At 43.5% G+C, this 21,395-nt stretch overlaps 1 protein-coding gene across 1 annotated transcript in view; it reads right to left on the reverse strand.

Moving 5' to 3' along the window:
* Positions 1–21,395, reverse strand: part of MDN1 (midasin AAA ATPase 1) — a 389,265-nt gene that overhangs the window by 331,706 nt on the left and 36,164 nt on the right. The window contains exons 6-12 of the mRNA XM_088472042.1: positions 12,496–12,708; positions 8,197–8,328; positions 7,914–8,017; positions 7,638–7,755; positions 6,156–6,346; positions 3,326–3,407; positions 3,131–3,226 (exon numbers count right to left, since the gene is read on the reverse strand). Coding sequence (XP_088328168.1) covers positions 3,131–3,226; positions 3,326–3,407; positions 6,156–6,346; positions 7,638–7,755; positions 7,914–8,017; positions 8,197–8,328; positions 12,496–12,708 — 936 coding nt within the window. The remainder of the gene's footprint in view (positions 1–3,130; positions 3,227–3,325; positions 3,408–6,155; positions 6,347–7,637; positions 7,756–7,913; positions 8,018–8,196; positions 8,329–12,495; positions 12,709–21,395) is intronic.

Raw genomic sequence — 21,395 nt, forward strand, 5'->3', positions numbered from 1 at the left:
GTGAAACATTACTATGTATTAGGAAACTTGATCAACCATGTTTTAATGCTTTCTAACATTAATAATCCAAATTTATTAGGATTTTTTATCTCATTACAAGAGATCCAGACTACTCTGTTCTTCCTTCCACTCATCTCAGTAGAACTGAAGGTTTTGAACCGAAATGAACATGAAGTAGGCAATGGTGTTTTTCTGTGTATTGCCTCTTTAATATGTTGGAGTTGTTTACCGTTAGCCTAGCATCAGCTAAGACTCCACAGATTTAGTACCTCTCTAAGTGATACACCCTCCCCATTTGTTATGTGTGTGAATTTGCTGTATTGGTTCAACTCACTGAAATGAAGACCACAAGCAACAATATTGTGGAATTATACCAGGGGGGTTCTCTCAATCTGCTTTTTTTTTTTTTTTTTTTTTAAGAAGTCAGGGTGTAGTACCTGTAGTAACAGCACATTAAAAAAAAAAAAGCAGATAAAACCAGATTAAGATCCCACGGTGCTACCAGCGGATTAAACAGTGGATGAATACGCATCAATACGCGCCACATCCTGTGAAAATGTTTGTACTTCTGGAAGGAGGGATAACCGCTGAAGGAAAAAAAAAAAAAGACAGGGCTGAAATTTGAACTTTCAAAGAATGCAGCTTAAGCCCAGACTCCAAACCCCCTTGAAAGAAGGCCAAGAAACGAGAGGCGCAAAACTTCAAGATATGGACTGCTCTCTGTTCACTTCCATACCCTGTGGTAATTTCTAGATGAAACAGGTTTCCGAGCTCACAGCATGGTACAGACCACAGAGAGAAAAACCTTTGGCCCTTAAAAGATCGGTTTCAAAAGCCAGGCCTTTAAAGCCAACCGAGAAAGATCCTCATGAAGAAACTAACCTTGTTGCAGCAAGTCTGGTCAAAGCAGAAGACACCACCCAGACCTGCCAACAGTTTGAGACGACCTGCATGGCCAGTCTGGAGCCACAAGTATTACAGAGACCCACTGATCCTTGATGTGCTTGAGTACCCATGGTAATATTAGGTTCGGTGGAAAAAGACATGCTAGATGAAAATCCCTCGGAACAGTCATTGCATCCACTACATAAGCCAGCGGGACCCTGGATCTCGCGCAAACAGGGGAACTTCAAATTGAGTAGAGAGGCCATGAGCGCCACCTGAGGAAGTCCCCACTTTCAAACTGCTGGAAGACATCCGGATGGAAAGACCACTCTCCCGGTAGAAAATTGGTTATGCTGAGGAAGACTGCTTCCCAATTGCAAACTCCCGGTATGAACACTGCTGAGAGTGCTGTAGCAAAGGTCTCTGCCCAGGAAAGGACTCGTGCTGCCTCCACCACAGCTGTGGCACTCTCCGTGCTTCCCTGACGATTTACATACGCCACTGTCGTGGAGTTGTTAGACTGAATCCAAACTGCCGGCCAAGATGGATTGAGCACCCAAGAAAGCCAGAAAGATTACTCAGAGCTCGAGAACATTAATGGGAAAATGCGTCTCAGATGTTGACCAAAGACCCTGGAGCCGAATATACAATGTTACGGCACCCCAACCCAGGAGCCTCACGTCGGTAGTCATAGTGACCCAATCCGATTAAAGATCTACCCTGGAGAAGATGATCTGAAGCCGGCCACCAATGGAGAGACTGAATGGTGTCGACAAACTGAGAGGGACACTGAGCATCCCGTCCAAGATTGGAGAATCTCCCACTGGAATATCCACGAGTGGAAACTGGCGAACGGAATGGTCTCTAAGGTGTAGACCATCGTGCCCAACAACTTCATGCACAACAAGATCGACGGACGAGGCACTGACAGCACAGTCGTGACCGAGGATTGCCAGTTCCGAGCTTTGGACTCCAGCAAGAAAATTCGTTGTAAAGAGGTGTTGGAAACCATCCCCAGGAAGTGAAGACGATGACAAGGGAGTAGGTGAGACTTCTCGAAGTTCAGAATCCAGCTGTAATCCTGAAGTCCAGGAACAGTGCGATCTAGGTGCCATTGCAATTTCGAGGCTGAATCAGCCTTCATGAGAAGATAGTCCAAATAAGGTCTGATGCTGCAGAAGGGCTGCTTAGCAGCCCAGTAAAAACTGTGTCCAACTCATCAGGCACTTAAAGAACACTGGCATGATTGGGCTGCAGGGGGGAGGAGTTTAGGAATTAAAGCTACATTTTACATTAAGTACCAGCTCCAACATACAATCCCAAGGTCCAGTGTCCTATCAGCCTTGCTGACAGAGAAATAATAAATAGTTGTGTTGAGCTAATGTGTAATGCTGTGTACACAGCTGTAGATACAAGATGAGAAGAGTAACTTATTGATACAGAACCAGAATGATGACAAAATCACAGCTATTCACTACAGAGCAGATTCTAGGTGAGGATCAAATGGTCAAACATAGTAGTAAAGGCAAGCTGTTACTCTATCAGGTGCCATCTAACCTGTTAGCAGTGGTCCATTGGCCAGAAATAATAAGACTGTTAGGGGGCAATTCAAATGTTAGCGCCGGTAGCGGTCATTGCCAGAAGCCCGAAGGAGCAATTCAATTGTTGCTCAATTCAGGAGTGACAGCTACCGGCGCCAGCATTTCTGCTTGCCCCCGCCTGAGGAGGGAGGCAGAAATGTTTCATAAGTCCTGGTTTTGGGCACCCAAACATGATGTTTTGGCACCCTAACCTGGATTTTAGACGGGTTTGGGAGTTTTAAGTGGCTAAACCCGATCTAATTAGGCACAACAAGTGTGATAATTAATCAGTGCCCAAAAACAATTGAATTGCAATATTGGGAGCCCATTTAATTAGAGTGCCTTAAAAAACAATTGAAATGGCCCCTTATAATTGAAAACAAAAGGTCTTTCATACAAAACCTATATTCAAGCAATTTAAAGATACAATACAATCTAAAAAAAAGTCACACCAATCCCCAGTTATGCAGGGGCATTCAGAGGAACAGAGCAGGCACCAGAGTGCCAAATATATGGGTTTGCCATGCCGTGCACCACAAACTTTTACTAGTTGATGGTGCTGGTAATCCTACAAAATAAAGTGTTTTGGGAAACATACCTCATTGAGATCTGAAATTTTGTGTTTATTGTATAAAGATGCAAGAACAGCTTTCACACCAGCTTACCTTTTGCTTAGAAATGTTCAATTTGCTTCCAATTACTTCTGCCATCTTAAGTCTCACCTGAGGTTTGGAAAGCATGGCTGTGAAGCAGTCAAGTGCCTGGTACACAAAACAGCATAATATAGTCAGGTCTTTTATATACCTTCACATACAAATTTTATAACAGTGACTATGAGACATACTAAACATATATCATACCTCATGGAATATGTTTAAAGCAGTGTTGGATGAGGAACCATCAAAACAATACACAATTCTGTTGCACCACTTCAGTAAGTCCCTGTGGGGGGGGGGAGGAAGTAGAAGCTGTATTTAAAGCCTTCAAATCAAAGTACAGGTAAATCATGCTGTGCCCATATACAGACACAATCATACCTACAAAATGACATTATACATATATACACACACACCTTAATAATACTAGCAAGTTGCCACAGCAACTATTACCAGGAGCTTACAATTAATATGATTTAATCTATAATATAAACTAGACGACCTTTTACATAAAACTAATTATATTATACAATTCAGCACCCAAAGAAATGTCTGTGATCACATTAAATATCAAAAGCTAAATTGGTAATGGAAGTTAAAGTAAATCCTTAGTGATCAGCACCCTGCCCCACAAAATCCTACAGTGAACACTAGATGTGTAGTTTCACAGCGCTGGAGGGCCACATGCTGAATTCCCCTGGTTTCAAATTTATTTTCTTGCAGTAGTTTGGACAAGCACATAATCCTCTCTTTCTGCTTGTTGGCAGAGTTCACATTTATCATGTCAGAAATATTTTGTGAATACAATGATGGTTAGGTTTTTACTTTTTTATAGCTTTAATAGAGTGGTTCAACACAGGTAAACCCGCAGGATTATAGCGACAGTTCTTACCTGTAGGTTACAGGGATTGAGCAGATAATTGTCATGCAGGAATAAGGCAGGACCTTAACAAAAACTAGAATTTATTTCTCAATAACTGTTCTTCAATGAGACGTACTAACACAGAACAATTTACTTTACGTGGGGTCAGCTGAACTTTTTATATTGTTGTACACACAGGCTGGCAGAGGGAATTCCAGCTACTTGTGACTTTAACCAGCCCAGATCCAGTCAAATCTTGAATATGATGGACATGTTTACACTTTCAACATTATAGTGTAAAGCCAGGGGAATTCTTTGATCCTGTCCACACACTTTCAGGCATTATGACAAATAAGTTCAAAAGTTTCTTGTTGTCTATAAATGCGAATAGTGTGTGGTTGTGCTCATTTTCCTGCAGTGTTGAAGGATGATCACCAATTATCAAAATATCCCATTCATGGCCCTCTGGAAAGTAGATACTTTTTTCTATCATTTACATTTAAGTCCACGTTTCCAAATCTATCTGGGGTACCACTGCTACCTTGGGGTTGTGGACACAGGACAGGAGCTAGTCTCTTAAAAGGACAACTTCTTCAAGACTGAAAATCATCCCCTTTCCACTTAATTAATTGCAAAGCCCCAAAGGATAGGGTAAACTAGATTAATATTGCACACGTATCCCAAACAAGGTAGAGAACAGACAAGCATAAGGGTGGGAGCGTACTTTGAGAAAAAGCCTTTTGTGGAGACGTTTCAAAGCTGCCCCTGGGGAGGAAGGGCCGAATTAAAGGGGGGGGGGGGGGGGCGACGGCCCCAGGGAACATTTAGTTTAACAAAAAACACAACTTAAGATCCTTTGGCATGGTTGTAAGGACATATGAAGAATGGAGGTATAAAACACTGGGTAATGAGGCTTTAACATCTGGAGTCAGGGCCAACTCCCTCAAAAAAATATACCGCCAGAGCGGAGACATGCACTCAAATAGAACTAAAAGATATGTAAAGTCCATGCTGAAGAAAAGAATGAAGACACAAAAACCTAAAGCAAGAAGCCGAACTGCTTGTGTTTACAGCAAACTACATAAACAGCCAAACCATTAAAGCCATAAAATTGAAGGACCTGGTATGAAACAGACCTTTCCAGAATAGGGAAGTGTGGTGGGGGGGTGGGGGGGGGGGGGGGTTGAGCAGTTGGCAGAACAACCTGTAGCTTTAAGTAACCATATGGACATCCACTAGTGATACCAGCCATTCTCTAGTACTGGCGCAGAGTATTTGCAACTTGTTGTGAAGGAAGACCAAGATAGATTCCCAGCTGACCATATTTCTGCACTAGCAGACTGAAGACCACTCTCCCAGGATACTAGAGTGCCTAATCAAAAAGTCCACCACCCAATTCTTCTCACCCGTAATATACACTGCTGACATTGCTGCCACAAAGTATTCTGATAGACTCTAGTAATGCTAAATGAGTTCATGATACTCATAATGGTTTATAAAACCCACATCCTGGCATTCTGACAGTATACTGACAGGCCGAAAAGCTTAGATAAAAGAAGAGTATGGAATAGAGACCAGACTTTTTTCATCTTTTTCCATTAGAATATTGTCACCTCTAAGGCTGGCAGATCATCCAGACACATCTACAGTAATCCTGACGTTCAAAGGACTAGTCTTCAATCATGTGTGTCAGATTCTCTCAGAAGCGTACCTTCTTTCCACAAGGAGAAATGGGAGATTGAAAGCACCGCTATGTGAATTTCATTTTTTTGCTAATATTTGTACACTCTGAAAATTTATACACCGAAATAGCCATAATCTAATTTGTTGGTCCATAGCAGTGTGCTGGGGGAATTTATCTAGATTAGCCCTTAGATGCACCTGTAATGACCTAATAAATTGATTGAGCAAATACCGTTCTGTGTAAAAGAGCCACTCAAAAGATGAAGAAGCTTGAGCCAATCCCCAGAGTCTTGGCCCAAACTGCTTCAAAGGATAGAGACTAGTTCAGGACCAGCCATTTAGGGAGTTAAAGAAGGATTGACACACCACTCTGGGACTTGTAGCAGGAGTAACCAGTTTAGCAATGGATCGAGCAAACATGATCATTAATGTTTAGAAAAATTACATGAGAATTAAGAAATTGGGATTACCTAGGTATTAGGGTATTACCTTAAGGACAAGCCTCGACCTTCAAGACTAGGTCTCCTGTCTTCTTTCAGGTCTTCAGGACCTGGGCTTTCTAGAGGAGAATCAGAGCGAATGATTGACAAAGACTGATGCTTATCTCCTGTAAGTTGAATGTATATGTCTAGTAACCTATCGGTTACCAGGTCCAGGCTTGGGTAGAGTGTCTGAATCACCTGTAAAGGGAGGAGAAAGTCACAGATGTTACACATTACACCATTTGCTATATAAGAAAAGAGAATTTCAATGTTGGTCACATGGGATGCGACTGTAGCCAGCTGGGCTTTCGCTGACGTGATCGCAATTTATGTGACCATGCAGTCTCTCCATCCATCGCCAGGGTGTTAATTAGGGATGTGCCGGCTTGGATAGGTTTGAATTTTCCCAAAACATTCTGATTTTTCCCGCCAAGAATCGGGTCTCAAAAAGAGGCAAAACGTCATCTTTCATGGACAATCATCATCATTCCTGGACAAAAGACCATGAAAGAGGACTTTTGCCTCTTTCTGAGACCCGATTATTGGCAGGAAAAATTCAAACTTGGCGGGAAAATTCGAACACATTCCTACTGTTAATAAGGAAATCCATTCTGCACATGAATAGAATGGTTTCCTCCCGCTGCTCAGTCCCCTTTACAGTGCTGTAGTGGTCTATGACTGCCGAGATCACTAATTTGTACCCTAGAGTGCCGTGCAAATAGCACTCAAGCTCATGTGCATGTAATGTTCCCCAAAAGCAGTTAGGCTGATCTCTACAGAAACGGCACATCGTGGTCATGACACTGAACTGAAACGCCCCCAATGGCTTAAGCTGGCCACACACTAGACCAACTTACATCCAACCAGCCAACTAGTAGATTGGGTGGAATGAAAATCTGGTAAGGTATGAAAGCAAATGACAATCAGCAATTTGCTCCCAAATGCCGGAAAATGGCCAAAAACTGTTGTTTGAACAAATGGTTTACATCAAACATTGAACAAACTTGTCTGAACGACCATTTTCATTAATTTGTTTTCTGGCATTTAGGAGCAAATTGCTGATCATCATTTACTTCCATTCCTTACCAGATTTTCATTCCAACCAATCAACTAGTTGGATGGTTGGATGAAAGTTGGTCTAGTGTGTGGCCAGCTTTAGTCTATACTACTACCCACTGCCATGTTTTCAAGCATTGCATTTCACCATTGAAGTATAGATACATGGCAATGAATGGAGATTCTAAATGAACAATTGTAGAGAGGGTATAATGACAGCTGCAAGCTTATATTCATGAATAGGTATTATAGATTTATAGATTAAGCGTCAGGGGGATACAATGTCTCTTTACTTTGTGTTAATTCCCTCTACAGAAACAGGCAGCAAAAAGGGGTAGGGTGGAGGGTTGCACACCACACATGCAAAAATGAGGGAAGAAGAACACCCATAGGAAGCAAGACAAAATACCATTTTCCAATCTTTCTACTATACCTCTCTCAGCTCACTTCTACTCATGTTATCTAGATGTATTTTGATCCAATATTTGTCGAGCAATGTGGCATGGCTATTCTGCGGTCTGTACCAAGCACCACCACTAGTGCTTAGCAATCTGGGAAGAGAGACACAAACATGTTATATGACTATTTATATTTTGGGGGTCAAAGGTGATATATGTAGTGGGATAAACCAGGACAACTATATTTTTTTTCCAAAACTAGCAAAACAATGGCTGAGACATGATTTCAGGACATGCATCCTTCTCCTTACCTTCTGGTGGCAAATAGTTGAAAACTTGCAGCCACTTTGATACAGTCTCCTCTTCCAGGAACTAGCAACTCACCATTTTCCAAAACATGGATTAACACGGATATCTTAAAAAGAATTACATACATTTAAAAGTTGCAATGTGCAATATGCATATAATTTTAAGAGCCTTAAATATATAGCGTTGTAATAAAAACACAGCTATCAAGGTATTGTATGAAATTACTGGTAAAGAAATGCATACAAATTGTTGTGCTACATCCAAAAGGCCAAAACAGTCACTTACTACATCCAGTGGTGCATAATCGATATCCTCCAGCAAAATCCAGTGACCACTGGTAACTGCTTGCGTCAAAGTTCCAGGCTGCCACTCAAACTCCCCAGGGATGTCTGTACAACGATACATACCAAGCAATGTCTAGAAAGCAAAGAGTGCATTTCAGGTATCAATAGTGATTAAAAAATAATCTATGGAAACTAATTATCTCCAGTCCGGCCTTGCATTTATGTGTAAGGGTTTGAGTTTACACTACTGTTTTATGAACACCGTGATAAATCGATAGAAAAAAAAATTATGATGTTTTTACTTGCATTATATTTTTTTTCATAGTTCATTGGGGAAACTGGAACCACATAGGGGTATAGAGTGTGGAGCAAGGAGCCTGTGCACATTAAAAATGTTGCAGGGATCAGGCTCCTTCCCCTCTATATCCCAGCAGTTATCTGGGAATAACTTTGAAAAAACCAGCCAGTAGTACAGAACGAGAGGAAGAGGACTACAACAATATTCTCCAACAGTCATTAATAGTACTAGACATACACTATACAATTATCGGGGCGATTCGACCGATATCAGCAGATCGACCTGATAATTGTACTGTGTGTGCAGGCGACCATAGGTAAAATATCGATCAGTTGGGCATGATGGATCGTCAAGCATGCTCATCTGGTGCGATATTCTGTAAATTAAATGTGGGCCGCATCGGGCAGTGTATGCCCAGCCATGGCCTACAGCCAGCCAACTCCCCTGTTCCTTTCACAGGAAAGGAACGGGAAAAGGTCTCCTCCCCGGGGGCGGTGCACAGATATCAGGGCCAATACACTGAGATATCTCAGTGTATGCCAGCGATATCTGTTGGGTGTCAGATTGCCACATAAAAAGTTTTTTGGTCTGGTAGACATTTTACCTTCTTAATCACAATAACTGGCATCAGTGCAAAGCATTGATAAGCTTTGAGTCCTCCATAGCCAAAGACCCTGTAACCTGGACTTAAGAGTGGCACACTCACTACAGCAAAGGCTGGCGATTATGGTCACTATTATCCAGTACCAGGTAAAAAACAAGAATGGCCACCAACCGAGCGAGAGATAATCCCATGGGACATTCTGAAACACTGACTGGCCAAGCGCTGGAGAGATTTATTGCATTTCAAAGAAATTCAATCTGAAATACCTGCAAATGAAATTGTGCAAATTGCACTGCCTTGAAGATGAAAGCATCTCCACAGGACCTACATGTCAACTTACACCTGTCTGCTAGTTAATGGATCCTACCTTCTGGTAAGTAACTCTTACTGCTGATGAGTGTTAAACAGAAGGACCAAAAAGATCATGCACTGGGGAGGAGTCTAATAGCCCATGAAATCTGATAAGGGGTGCCAAAAAAGTGAAGGCCAAATTGGGCTAGTCTGAGACCCTAGGTGGTGCACGGATCCCATGACACCAAAAGAGGGGGGGGTGGAAACAAGAGAGGAAAAAAAAATGCTTGACACCCAAAAGCGTTTAGTGACCTGTGAGCGCGCTACCATCCCAGGGAGTTCACTCACACACACTAGTCCTCTGCCTCACGTGCACTGGGCAGCCACACTTAACAGAGGACGAGGCAATTCGGAGTAACGTGCAACAGGCAAAAAAAAAATTGTACTGTCCCTCCTTCAGTCTAAGTGGGAGAAAGCCTTCTGCAGATAGAGGCGACATCATGGCACCTCCCCGGAAGCGACTGAGGAATGCCACTGTAGTAGTACAATAAGAAAAAAAAAAAAAACACAAGTAAAAAAAGAAGCCTGACTATCAGCAGCCTGCAGAATGAACCAGAGTCCTAGTGAACACTTCAGAAAACTGAAATTAGAGCGGCAGAAGTTTTCAATTTTATGTTCCCTGCACTATACTCTATATGCCATGGTAGTTCCAGAGACACACAATGGCAGCCTCAGAAGAATAAAAACAAAGATCAGTAAACACACCACTGTCATAATTTCGAAATGACAATAAATCTGACTATAAAATACAATAATACCTTGTTTTTTCTATGGCTTAAACTAGCATATATGTTGAGCCTGGATAAAAGCATGGCTGTGGATTTAGCAAGCCAGACCTTCCACTCCGACTCCTATATTTTACGAAGGGGAGTAGGAGTCAGAATTGAAGGTTTGACTTACAAACACCACAGCCCTGGTTAAAAGTTAGACTGATAGGTACAATTTTAGTTTTAAGACTGTCCATTTGGCTTATTGTCATGAAAAACCGTAGAACCACCACCACATTACTATAGCCAATGCAGGAATACACTATCCAAGGATATTTTGCTGTATAACTTTTTCTTTATGAAAAGTTATTTACAGAGATTGGGGGGGTATTCAATTTGGAGCAAAAAGTCCGTGCTGGACTTTTCGCTCCACATCGGAGGATTTCTGGGGAGAAAGTATCGGGCGGGTGCCGCTTTATCCCCGTATTCCATTAGAAATCAACGAAAACGGGAGCCGGCAGAAAGGTAAGTATCGCTAAAAAAATGGGAATTTTCGGGAAATATTCCAGGGACCTTCCTAAAGAGGTCTAGACATGGGGGATCACTATGGGTACCCCCAATTTTACCTGCTGAAGGAAGTCTAGGTTTCTAATAGCTTCGGCAGGTGCATATTTGCGGCTATGAAGAAGTGGTGAAGAATAGCACTTAAATTTAGTTTTTTTGTAAAAATAACTATTCCTATCAAATTTGGGGTACATGAAAATGGGGGTAAGCATATTTTTAAGTGCCTACAATGATATTTAAAAATTCAGCAAAAATGCACCTGCCGCTACTCCTGCAATGAAGAAAACACCTGTCGCATTTAAGGGAACCCCTCTGGAATCAATTTTGCTATTTTAGAACAGTGTTCCCTTTTTTTTTATTTTATTTTTTACACAGATCTTTTTTATTAGTCATTCCCAGGGGTGCAGGTTTTCTTTTTTTTTTAAGCCTGCATCCCTAAGCCCCAGTTCTGCACTTTTTATTCGCCATGTATGGTGAAAAGTTATCCCCGTTTTTTTACAAAGACTTTTCGCACCGGCGATACAGTGATAATTGAAATATGCGAAAATGACATCATCGGCTATAATTTATCGCCGATTCCGACTTTTCGCAGCCAAATTGAATACGGCCCATAGACCCTTACAAATCGATCACAAAAGGGATTATGATTCACACAAGTGGAAGAAGATGGAGCCTGGTGTGCTTGATCTATTATAGCATGTACACCCCCCCGACATTCAAGGATCTGGCAAACATTTTGTAGAAGTATAATATAAAATGTTGTCAGGATAACGGTTTTAAAATTTCTTAATCCCAACATAGGATGACCACACTATTAGCCCACCCTGTGATACAGTTTCTCAACCTGGTCAAAAAATGGCTGGATGAGTATGGTTTGACTGCCCAATTAAGAGAAATTGTTAGTGTGTGAGTGAGTGTGTGTGTGTGTGTCTTGGAGTCTGACCTAAGCACTACATCACGCACCTACCTAATAATTAGGAGCAAGAGGCGCAGATAGGATGCAATGCAGCCAGCAAAGAGTTTAGCCCAGAGGTTCTCAAACTCAGTTCTCAAGGCTCCCTAACAGTCCAGGTTTTGAGGATATCCATGATTGACCACAGGTGACTTAATTAGTACCTCAGTCAATTTGATTTAACCACCTGTGCTCAACCATAGATATCTCTAATGGCCCCCATACATCAGAGATTGATTGCAGCAATCGTGCAATTTGCAATCGATTGTGTATAAAAATCTTTCCCTTTTTCAATCGATTGTGGCAATTCTGCAATCTATTGAAAAAGGGAAAGATTTTTATACACAATCGATTGCAAATTGCACGATTGCTGCAATCAATCTCTGATGTATGGGGGCCTTAAAACCTGAACTGTTGGGGTGCTTTGAGTACCTGTTTGGGAACCTCTGGCATAGTCTATCTAGTACTAAGGCAATTTGCTTGTCAAATGTACAAATGACATACTTTACATATAAAAAAAATAGAGTTTTAACAATTAGGACCATACATATATTACACTGAAATAGAGATATGAAAGAGGAAATCGAGAAGAAAAATCAATAATAGGATCAGATTTATATATTGCAAATAATAATGGAAACAAAAAGCATATAAACAAAAAAAAAAAAAAAAAAACCCAATAGAAAAAAAAAAACTCAGATTGTACAGAAATGGCCACTGGTAGAAGTATATACAGCACAAGAATCAGTAAATAGCTGTCTTTCCTCCTGCATTAGCGTAACTCAAGGTTCTTAACCCTTCCACTCCTATATCTCCTTCCTTACCTTACTATCAGTTTGATCTCCAAGTTGAACCTTCAATATATCAGGTGGTTTCAGGCGTCCAGTGAGTGTGGCCAAGTGCTCCACCAAAGCAGTTTTTCCACATCCTATAGGTCCCTCCAGGAGAACAGCATTCTGATAGGAGACTGCCTGAGCCAGACTATGGAGACTTCTACAAGTTGATTCCACCAACACAAGTGGACTAGTATCACTTTCCTATAACAAAACAAGCATATAGGTTTTCAGTAGTTCACTCAAATACCTAAATGCAGAAGTAAAAAGACAATTTAGAGGCTTTAGAAAAGTGCAATAAGAAATAAGGTATTCAATGGGTGATTTAAAGAGGTGAATCACAAAAAATATATATTTTGGTGCATTCTTATTTTTAGAAAATAGTATTAAAATATAACTTAATTACTATAGTTAAAATAAAACCCCAAACTAAGAGTTTAACAAATACATTTATAATATATAATAATCTACCACAGTAAATTCTCAGACTTCTAAGCTCATAAGAGAGCCTGTATACAGCGAAATCAAACCGTGCATCAAAAAATAACATTAATCTACACAATTCTGTGAATTAGCAGCTCCACCATTTTGTGAGTGATAGCAATCTCATTCTGTGAGAGTGCTGAATCTGCAGATAACCACAGGGTGTGATGGCATACCATATCTGTATTGCGCAAGGAATCAGCCTTAATGATCGTAATTTCATTGCTTTTTGAAGTTTGAGTGTCAGAAAATTTAATAGGTTTTGTGAAATTTCATATCATGTCTAAGTAGCCTTAATGGGACATGTGAAACCGTAAGGTTTGTTGTCTATGGAATTTCATAGCATTTTTTAAAATTTATTAACTATCAGGGTATGGATGACCAAACCGGGCCACCTGCAGGGGAGAATGGCAACAAAATGGTACACTAATGCAGGTGGAAGAGGGGACAGAACACAGGAGGTTGGTTTGGGAGGTGCAAAAAACGAGACGGCTGTAGGCGTGTGGGGTAGCGGCAGCAGCGGTGGTGCAGAGCAGTGGCAGCGGTGCAGTGCAAAGGGGGCATCAGTGGGTGACAGAGGGCTCACTGGTTGTGCGTATGCACCTTTGAGAAAAACAAATCAATAAGTCACAGATGCAGTACTGGTTGTGCTAAATACAGAGGACAAATGATGTAGGGGTCCCCCATATTAAGCACAACCAGCACCAGGCTTTTCAGAACCTGTCCTGGTTGCCAAAATACGGGGTCCCCGTATTTAGCACGACCAGCACAGGGCCCTGAGCCGGTCCTGGTTCTGGAAATACAGGGGGAAAAAATGCGTAGGGTCCCCCTGTATTTACCAGAACCAGCATCGACTCCTTCTAGCAGGGGGGTGATGTCACAGCCAGGGGAGCCTTTCACCAGAGCCCCCCAGCATCACCCCAGACCGCTAGTCAACCCAGGCCGGGGATCCCTGGGGAGTTGGAGTCCCCCTCCTCAGAGCACCCCAGGCACAGGCTGATAGCCCGGAGCTATCCCCAGCACCCCTGGGCGGTGGGTGCCGGGTTGTTTATGTAAAGTGTGGTGCATATGAAAATATAAATATAGTCTTTTGCAGTAGTACTACAGGACCCAGCAGGCATCCCCTGCATGCTGGTACTTGAAGAACCACAAATAATTTATCGCAGACAACGTCATTTTCGCCTATTTCAATTATCCCCATATTCAATTTCAAAGACATTTCGCAGGTTCGAAAAGTCTTTGAGAAAACGGGGAGAACTTCTCACCATGTTTTACATGGCGAAAAAAGAAAAAAAAAAAAAAGTACAGAATTGGGGTTTAGGGGTACAGGCTTTAAAAAAAAAAAAAAAAAAAAGCCTGCATCCGTGGGAATAGCCCTTAAAAACGAACTGTGTAAAAAAAAAAGTTTTTTTTTTTTTTTTTTTTTTTTAAATAGGGACACCCCAAAAAATTTATTTACATTTTGGGGTACAAAAAAAAAAAAAGGGGAACACTGTTCAAATATATCGCAGTAGGTTCAGGGCTATTCTGTAAGTATGCGGCAGGTGTTTTCTAGAATAGGCTATTAGCGGCAGGTGCATTTTTGCTGAATTTTTTAAAAATAAGTTTAGGGACTTAAAAATATGCTAGTACCCATTTTCATGTACCCCAAATGTGATGGGAACACTTTTTAAAACGAAAAACAAAAACCTAAGGGCTCTTCTGCATCACTTCTTTAATGTTGGAAAAAAACACCTGGCTATTTAAAAATGCAGAACACATTCTGCAGGGCTAAACGAGGATACCCACAGTGATCCCCCATGTCTGGACATCATTAGGTGGGTCCCTGGATTAATTCCCGAAAAATTCCCCGATACTTGCGTCTCCGCAGGTTCCTGTTTTCGTTGGCTCCAAATTGAATACGGGGATAAAGCGGGCACGCGCCCGATACTTTACCCCCAGAAAAGCTCCAATGTGGAGCAAAAAGTCCAGCATGGACTTCTCACTCCCTAATTCCTAATTGAATACAGACCTTAAACTCAATAAAGCCCCTGGGCCAGACAGCTTCAGTGGCGAATACTATAAGCTTTTATGTGAACAACTGATCCCTACACTTACCTCCCTCTACCAACTTATTCTAAAAGGTAGTGTACACTACCCAGACTTCAACAAAGGCCATACCATATTATTACCAAAACCTAACAAAGATGAGGAACTGGTTGAGTAATATCGCCCCATCACACTCCTGATCCAGGACTTTAAATTGCTAGAAAAAATAAATCGCCTACAAAACACAGATGCCTTCTCTTTTGACACCACCAATTAGGCTTTACCAATTTGCGATATTCAGTATTGGGTATTAGATCACAGTGATCGCGCTGAACGAGAAAAAAAAAATGTGGGTCCCAGGGAATCCTCACTATAAAAAATTGGGGTCCTACTCCAGAGTGTCTGGTTCCTATCACAATTTAAGCCTCACTGCCTGTAGCGCGTAAAAACACGCTTTAGCGCATATGTTGCACTAAGAATGACATGGGGAGAAGGGAGCAGGGGTGGGAGAGTACAAAGGAGAGCAGAAGGGGCACAAACATGGGGAGAGGGAAACAGGGCGCAAAACGGAGCTGGAGAGCAGAAGGCGTACAGAAATAGAGCAGAAGGGGTACAATAGTTTACTCCACTATTATTATAATAGGACACAAGTCAGTCTCCCCATATAATAAAAACAAGGCACTAGTGGGTGCAGCAGTTGTATTTCCTCCGGTGCTATAATAAGTATAAATATCATTTACCTGCTGCCAGCAAAAGTGATACTGCCAACACAGCAGTCTCACAACATCAGGGTCCTTCAGAGTCCTAGAAGGGGATCTATTCTTTACCCTTGGGCTAAGCAAGGTAGGAGGAAGCATGACCCGGCGTTCGTACACCGGGAGGAGCAGCACGGACGTCAGGTGGAACGCACAGCCGGCGGCGATTGGATTATGAGATGCCGCCAGCGGTGATTGAATGGTGAATGCTGCCGGCAGTGATTGGACAATGCGCCGCCAGCGTTGATTGGCTGCTGTGCCCATTGTGTGCGCGCTGCAGCAGCCAGTCATCGCCGGCAGCATCTCCCCATCCAATTACCGCCGGCAGAGATTGGCTGCTCTGCGGCGAGCACACGAGGGGGACTCGTGAGGGACCAATAGGACCCGATCATTTTAAAAAACCGAGTCCCTCAGTTTTAGAAACAACACAAACAATACCCAGTAGGCGCTTAATTATTGATTAGAGATATTAAGTCATTCATGTCAATATAGCAGCTGCTCTATATTGGAAATCTGCAGTTCCACCAAAAAAAAAAAACACAATCCTACAATAATACTATATAAGAGCTGCGCTGATATGTCCATATAATGAAGTGCATATACCATGAAAAAATGTAATACAATTTATTAAAATAATCATGGGTTAAATAACATTAAATGCATGGGTCCAAACATAAAAATATAAAAACAACAATATGTGAATAGTGACAATATGCAATAATTGTCACAAAGAGAGACCCTTATTAAAATCCAATCAATATAGTGTGGTATTGGTGTGTATATGTCATTTATGTCCAAAAAGGCAATTGATCCTGCATCACCAGAATTCCAGACTGTCACAGGAAACTAATATAGTTTACAGCACAGTAGGTTAGACGGTTAAAATATATCAGAGCCGCTTGTATGCTTCGTAGTGAATCCACTTAGTGCAGGCTTCCTGAACAGGTCCCTGCAGTCTATAGCAATATAGTACAATCTCACAATGTTGAAGTGCTGGTGAGCTAGGTGTGCGCAGTCTTCCTTACACCTGGTAATTTCGTCAGTCGAAATCTGAAAAAATTTCCTAACATTAGGCAGCGGGGCGATCCATCGCTGAAACCAAACAGAGTGCAGATACCTGAACTCTCAGGGTGGCCAGGCAGAGACCCAGGTCAAACCCAGCCTGGAGAAAAGCAAGCACTTGGGAGACCCTAAAAACTTCAGGATCATATTTTCTATGCTTATACCATTGAAAAGACGAGTGCCAAACTTTGTAATAGATGCGGGCAGAGGAGGGCTTCCGTACCCTAAGTATTGTCTGAATTACAGAAGTAGTAAAACCCTTGGCTCTTAAGATGGAAGATTTAAGAGCCACGCCATCAAAGACAGACAGGGAAGGTCCGGATGCAGGCAGGGACCCTGTGCTAACAGGTCCGGCCCGAGAGGAAGAGGCCATGGACTGTCTATGTAGAGACTCTGAAGGTCGGTGAACCAATGGCGTCTGGGCCAAGCCGGGGCTACCAGTGTTACTGTTCTGCCCTCCTGCTTGAATTTCCCGATGACCCTTCGGAGGAGGGATATCGGAAGAAAAAGATATGCTAGCTTGAAGTCCCTGGTTCTGGACCCGTACCTGGGGACCTTGTGGTTGTGGCCTGAGGTCATTAGGTCTATCTCTGGTAGTCCCCATTTGTCCACTAGGATCTGAAAGACATCTGGATGAAGAGCCCATTCCCCGGCATGTATTTCCTGAGGACTTAGGAAGTCCGCTTCCCAGTTGAGGACTCCTGGTATGAATACTGCAGAGATTGTTTAAAGATAACATTCTGCCCAGACGAGAATGTTTGTCACTTCCGCCATAGCAGCCAGACTTCACGTACCTCCCTGATGGTTGAGGTGGGCTACTGCAGTCACATTGTCGGACTGTATCTGGACAGGCCTGCCCTTCAGTATATCCTGTGCCTGAACGAGTGCTCTGTATACTGCACGAAGTCCCAGGATGTTTATGGATAGGTGACCCTCCTTAGTCGTCCACCTTCCCTGAAAGGTGTGATGATTAGTCACTGCGCCCCATCCGTAGTGAGCAGCACCCATTCTGGAATCCAGAAGGGGCGATCCGTTTAGACAAAACATCTGGGAAAGCCGAACCTCTGGAGAAAGACCGATCGTCTGGGACTTTATTAACTGATACTCCCTGCTCCATCGGGAGAGGATAAGCTGTTGCAGTGGTCTGGAGTGGAAGTGAGCATATTCCACCATGTCGAAGGTGGACACCATGGACCCCAGAACCTGCATCGCTGAGTGGATAGACACCTTATTGTGGAAAAATCTGCAAACCCGCATCTGCTGTACTGGAGAAAGTGATGATTTTTTCCAATTTATGATCCAGCTGTGTCTGTGTAGGCAGGCAATAGTCAGTCGGATATGATGTTGTAATACCTCAGGAAACTGTGCCAATATCAGGAGGTCGTCCAAGTTTGGCAGTATTCTGACTCCCCGACGCCTGAGGTAGGCTGTCATTACTGCCATTATCTTGGTAAAGCTGTTGACAAACCAAAAGGCAGCATCTGAAATTGGAAATGTTGCTGCAGAACCGCAGAAACCTTTGGTGGGAAGGTGCAATTTCCACATGCAGATACGCATCCTAGCTGTCCAAAGACACCATAAAATCTCCCGGTTCCATTGCCAGAACAATTGACCGAGGAGTTACCATACGGAACTTTGGCAGCCGCATAAAACCTTTTGAGACCCTTCAAATTCAGAATAGGCCGGTGGGACCCATTGGGCTTCTGGATCAAAAATAGATTAGAATAACCACCCTTTCTTTGTTGATGCAACGGAACCAGGATTATTACCCCTGAATCCAGCAGGGAACAAATGGCCTGCTGGAGGGCTAAGGCCTTTGCAGACTCTGAGGGAGGAGCTGTGCAAAAAAACCTTTGTGGGGGAATTTTCCAGAAAGTAAGGGCATACCCTCGAGAGACCACTTCCTGGACCTAGACGTCTGTTGTTGAGTTATGCCAGATATCCGAAAATTGAAGTCAGCCTCCCACCCTGGGATTCCCCAGGGGGAGGCCCGCCACATCAGGCCGAGGGTTAATCATCCGACTTGGAAGCCAGAGATCTGATTGCACAAGATCTCTTAGTTTGCAGTCTCTTATGAGAACCGGGTTGTCTAAAGGAAGACCGACCTTTCGCTTTTACTTGCAGGCAGAAGACTCGAAATGACGACTGCCTAGGTCTAGGGGTAAGTGTTGAAGGCAGACCAGGAGAATTGGAAGCTACTAGAGTAGCTACAATCTCGTCCAATTCTGTGCCAAACAGAATACCTCCCATAAACAGCAGCGCCATTTTTTAAATATAAAGAAAGTCGCCGCGAGCCAATCACAGCTCGCGCCATCATCGCCCCGCCCCCTCGGCTGGTTTATATATGCATGGCACGGCAGTCCGTCGGCCGGGAGGCAGCAGAGAAGAGCTGCCGAAGAAAGAAGTCGCCGTGGAAGTCCTGGAGGAGGCGGCAGCCATGCAAAAGAGCTTAAAGGCTGCCTCCCCCCAGGTGAAGGTGCAGGAAAATAAAATATTTAAACAAATCGGTGTCCTTGTTTTATTTTAATATTTATTTTATAGGGGTACTATAGGTACCAGCGGGCCCTTAATCACCCGCTTGCTGGTAATTGTGGCTCTCCAAGTACCAGCATGCGGGGGTGGCCTGCTGGGACCTGTAGTCCTACTGCAAAAGACAATTTATTTACCTTCATTTGCACCACGCTACACTATCAACCCCGGCACCCACCGGCCAGGGATGCCGGGGATAGCCCCGGGCTATCAGTCCAGGCCTGGGGTGCCCTGCAGAAGGGGACCCTTTTAAGGGGGGGAGGGTCCCCAACTCCCCAGGGATCCTCGGCCTGGGCTGACTAGCGGTCAGGGGTGATGCTTTGGCTGGGGGACCTGGTGATAGGGCTCCCCTGGCTGCTAGCCCAGTGCTGGATGCGCTTAATACAGGGGACCCCTTTGTCGTCGTTTGTCCCCTTGTATTTTGGCAACCAGGACTGGTTCTGAAAAGCACGTTGCTGGTTGTGACCCCTACATCGTTTGTCCCCCAACCAGTACTGGGTCTTCAGAGCCCGGGGCTGGTTGTACCTTGTGGGGGGGCTGCGTTTTTCTTTTTACACTGATGCATGGACAGGTCTCACTGATCCGTCCATGCATCTGTGTCTTAGGGATTTTTTTTATTTCCTCAGATGCCAGCCACACGGATTGCACTAAACCGTGCGTGCATCTCTGAATTATTTCTTTTACACAGATGCCGACATCACGAAATCTCACTGATCCATGTATGCAGTCAGCCATCTTTAGATCTTGCACGATAGTTGCCAAGTCAAAATGTGCTGTTTAAGCACCACAGTGTGTCTTGGAGTGCCGGGGAGTGTTCAAGGGAAATCGTTCACGATATCGCATCGTGAGCACATCGTTCTGTGTGTAGGGGTCTTCAGAAGCAGTTCAGGGCTGAAACTATCAGCGCCATGTGAGCTTTTCTGTCCGCCGCTGCTGCTCCTGTACACTGCCCCACTGCTCCCACTACCCAGCACGCCTGCAGCCTGCCCCCTCAGCAGTCTCTCTCTCTGCACCCCCGAAACACCGCCAGTGAACAGTCTCCTCCACCACCAGCGCTAGTGTACCATTTTGTTGCCCTTCTCCCCTGCAGGTGGCCCGGTTTGCTGCTCCCATCCCTGATGGTTAATAAACTGTAAAAAGCAATGAATTTCCATAGGCAAAACATCTTACGGTTTCACATGTCCCATTAAGGCTTCTTAGACATGATCTGAAATGTCACAAAACCGATTGAATTTCTGTCAAACTTAAAAAAGCAATGAAATTACGATCATTAAGACTGACGCCTTAATGGACATGTTCCTTGTGCAATACAGATATGATATGCCATCACGCCCTGTGATTAACTGCAGATTCAGCACGCTCACAGAGTGAGATTGCTGTCACTCACAAAATGGTGGAGATGCTAATTCACAGAATTGTGTGCTCATTGGAATACACACATGCAGTCTATGCAACTGAGGTCTGAGCAGTTATGTGGCTCCCACATCCCACTCTGTGCCCACAATCTTCCCATTTGTTCACCACAACAATCCCACTGGTTTCTAACATCCTTCTCACTCCATACATCCATCTCATTCAGAATACACATTTAGCTCCCTAATTTCTAACACTATCAAACTGTCTATGCATGTACACTATTCCGCTATACGCCTCCATGGTTGCTATATCTTTCCCAATCTCTACTTCTGTGTGGTCTCACAACTGTGCTAATCTGTGTTCCCTCATTCCCACCAATCTGTCTTTCCCCATCCACACCACCCTGCATACATGTCACTGTTTCCTTCTACACCACTGCCTTCTCCCAAGCCACGCCACTGTCTTCCTCCATCTGCACCACTCTGTCCCCCCCAACCGTGCAACTGCCCCCCCCCCCACAACATACTGTCTTCCTCCCCATCTGCACCAATCTGTCTTCCCCAATCCCTACGATTGTGTGTTCTCCCATTTGTGCTAGTCTGTATTCCCTCATCTGCACCAATCTGTCTTTACCCATCTGCACTGTTCACCAGTGACTTCTCCAAGTGGGATTTGAGT

This window comes from Taudactylus pleione, unplaced genomic scaffold (assembly GCF_031769625.1).
Source record: "Taudactylus pleione unplaced genomic scaffold, aTauple2 ptg000015l, whole genome shotgun sequence".
Lineage (NCBI taxonomy): Eukaryota > Metazoa > Chordata > Amphibia > Anura > Myobatrachidae > Taudactylus > Taudactylus pleione.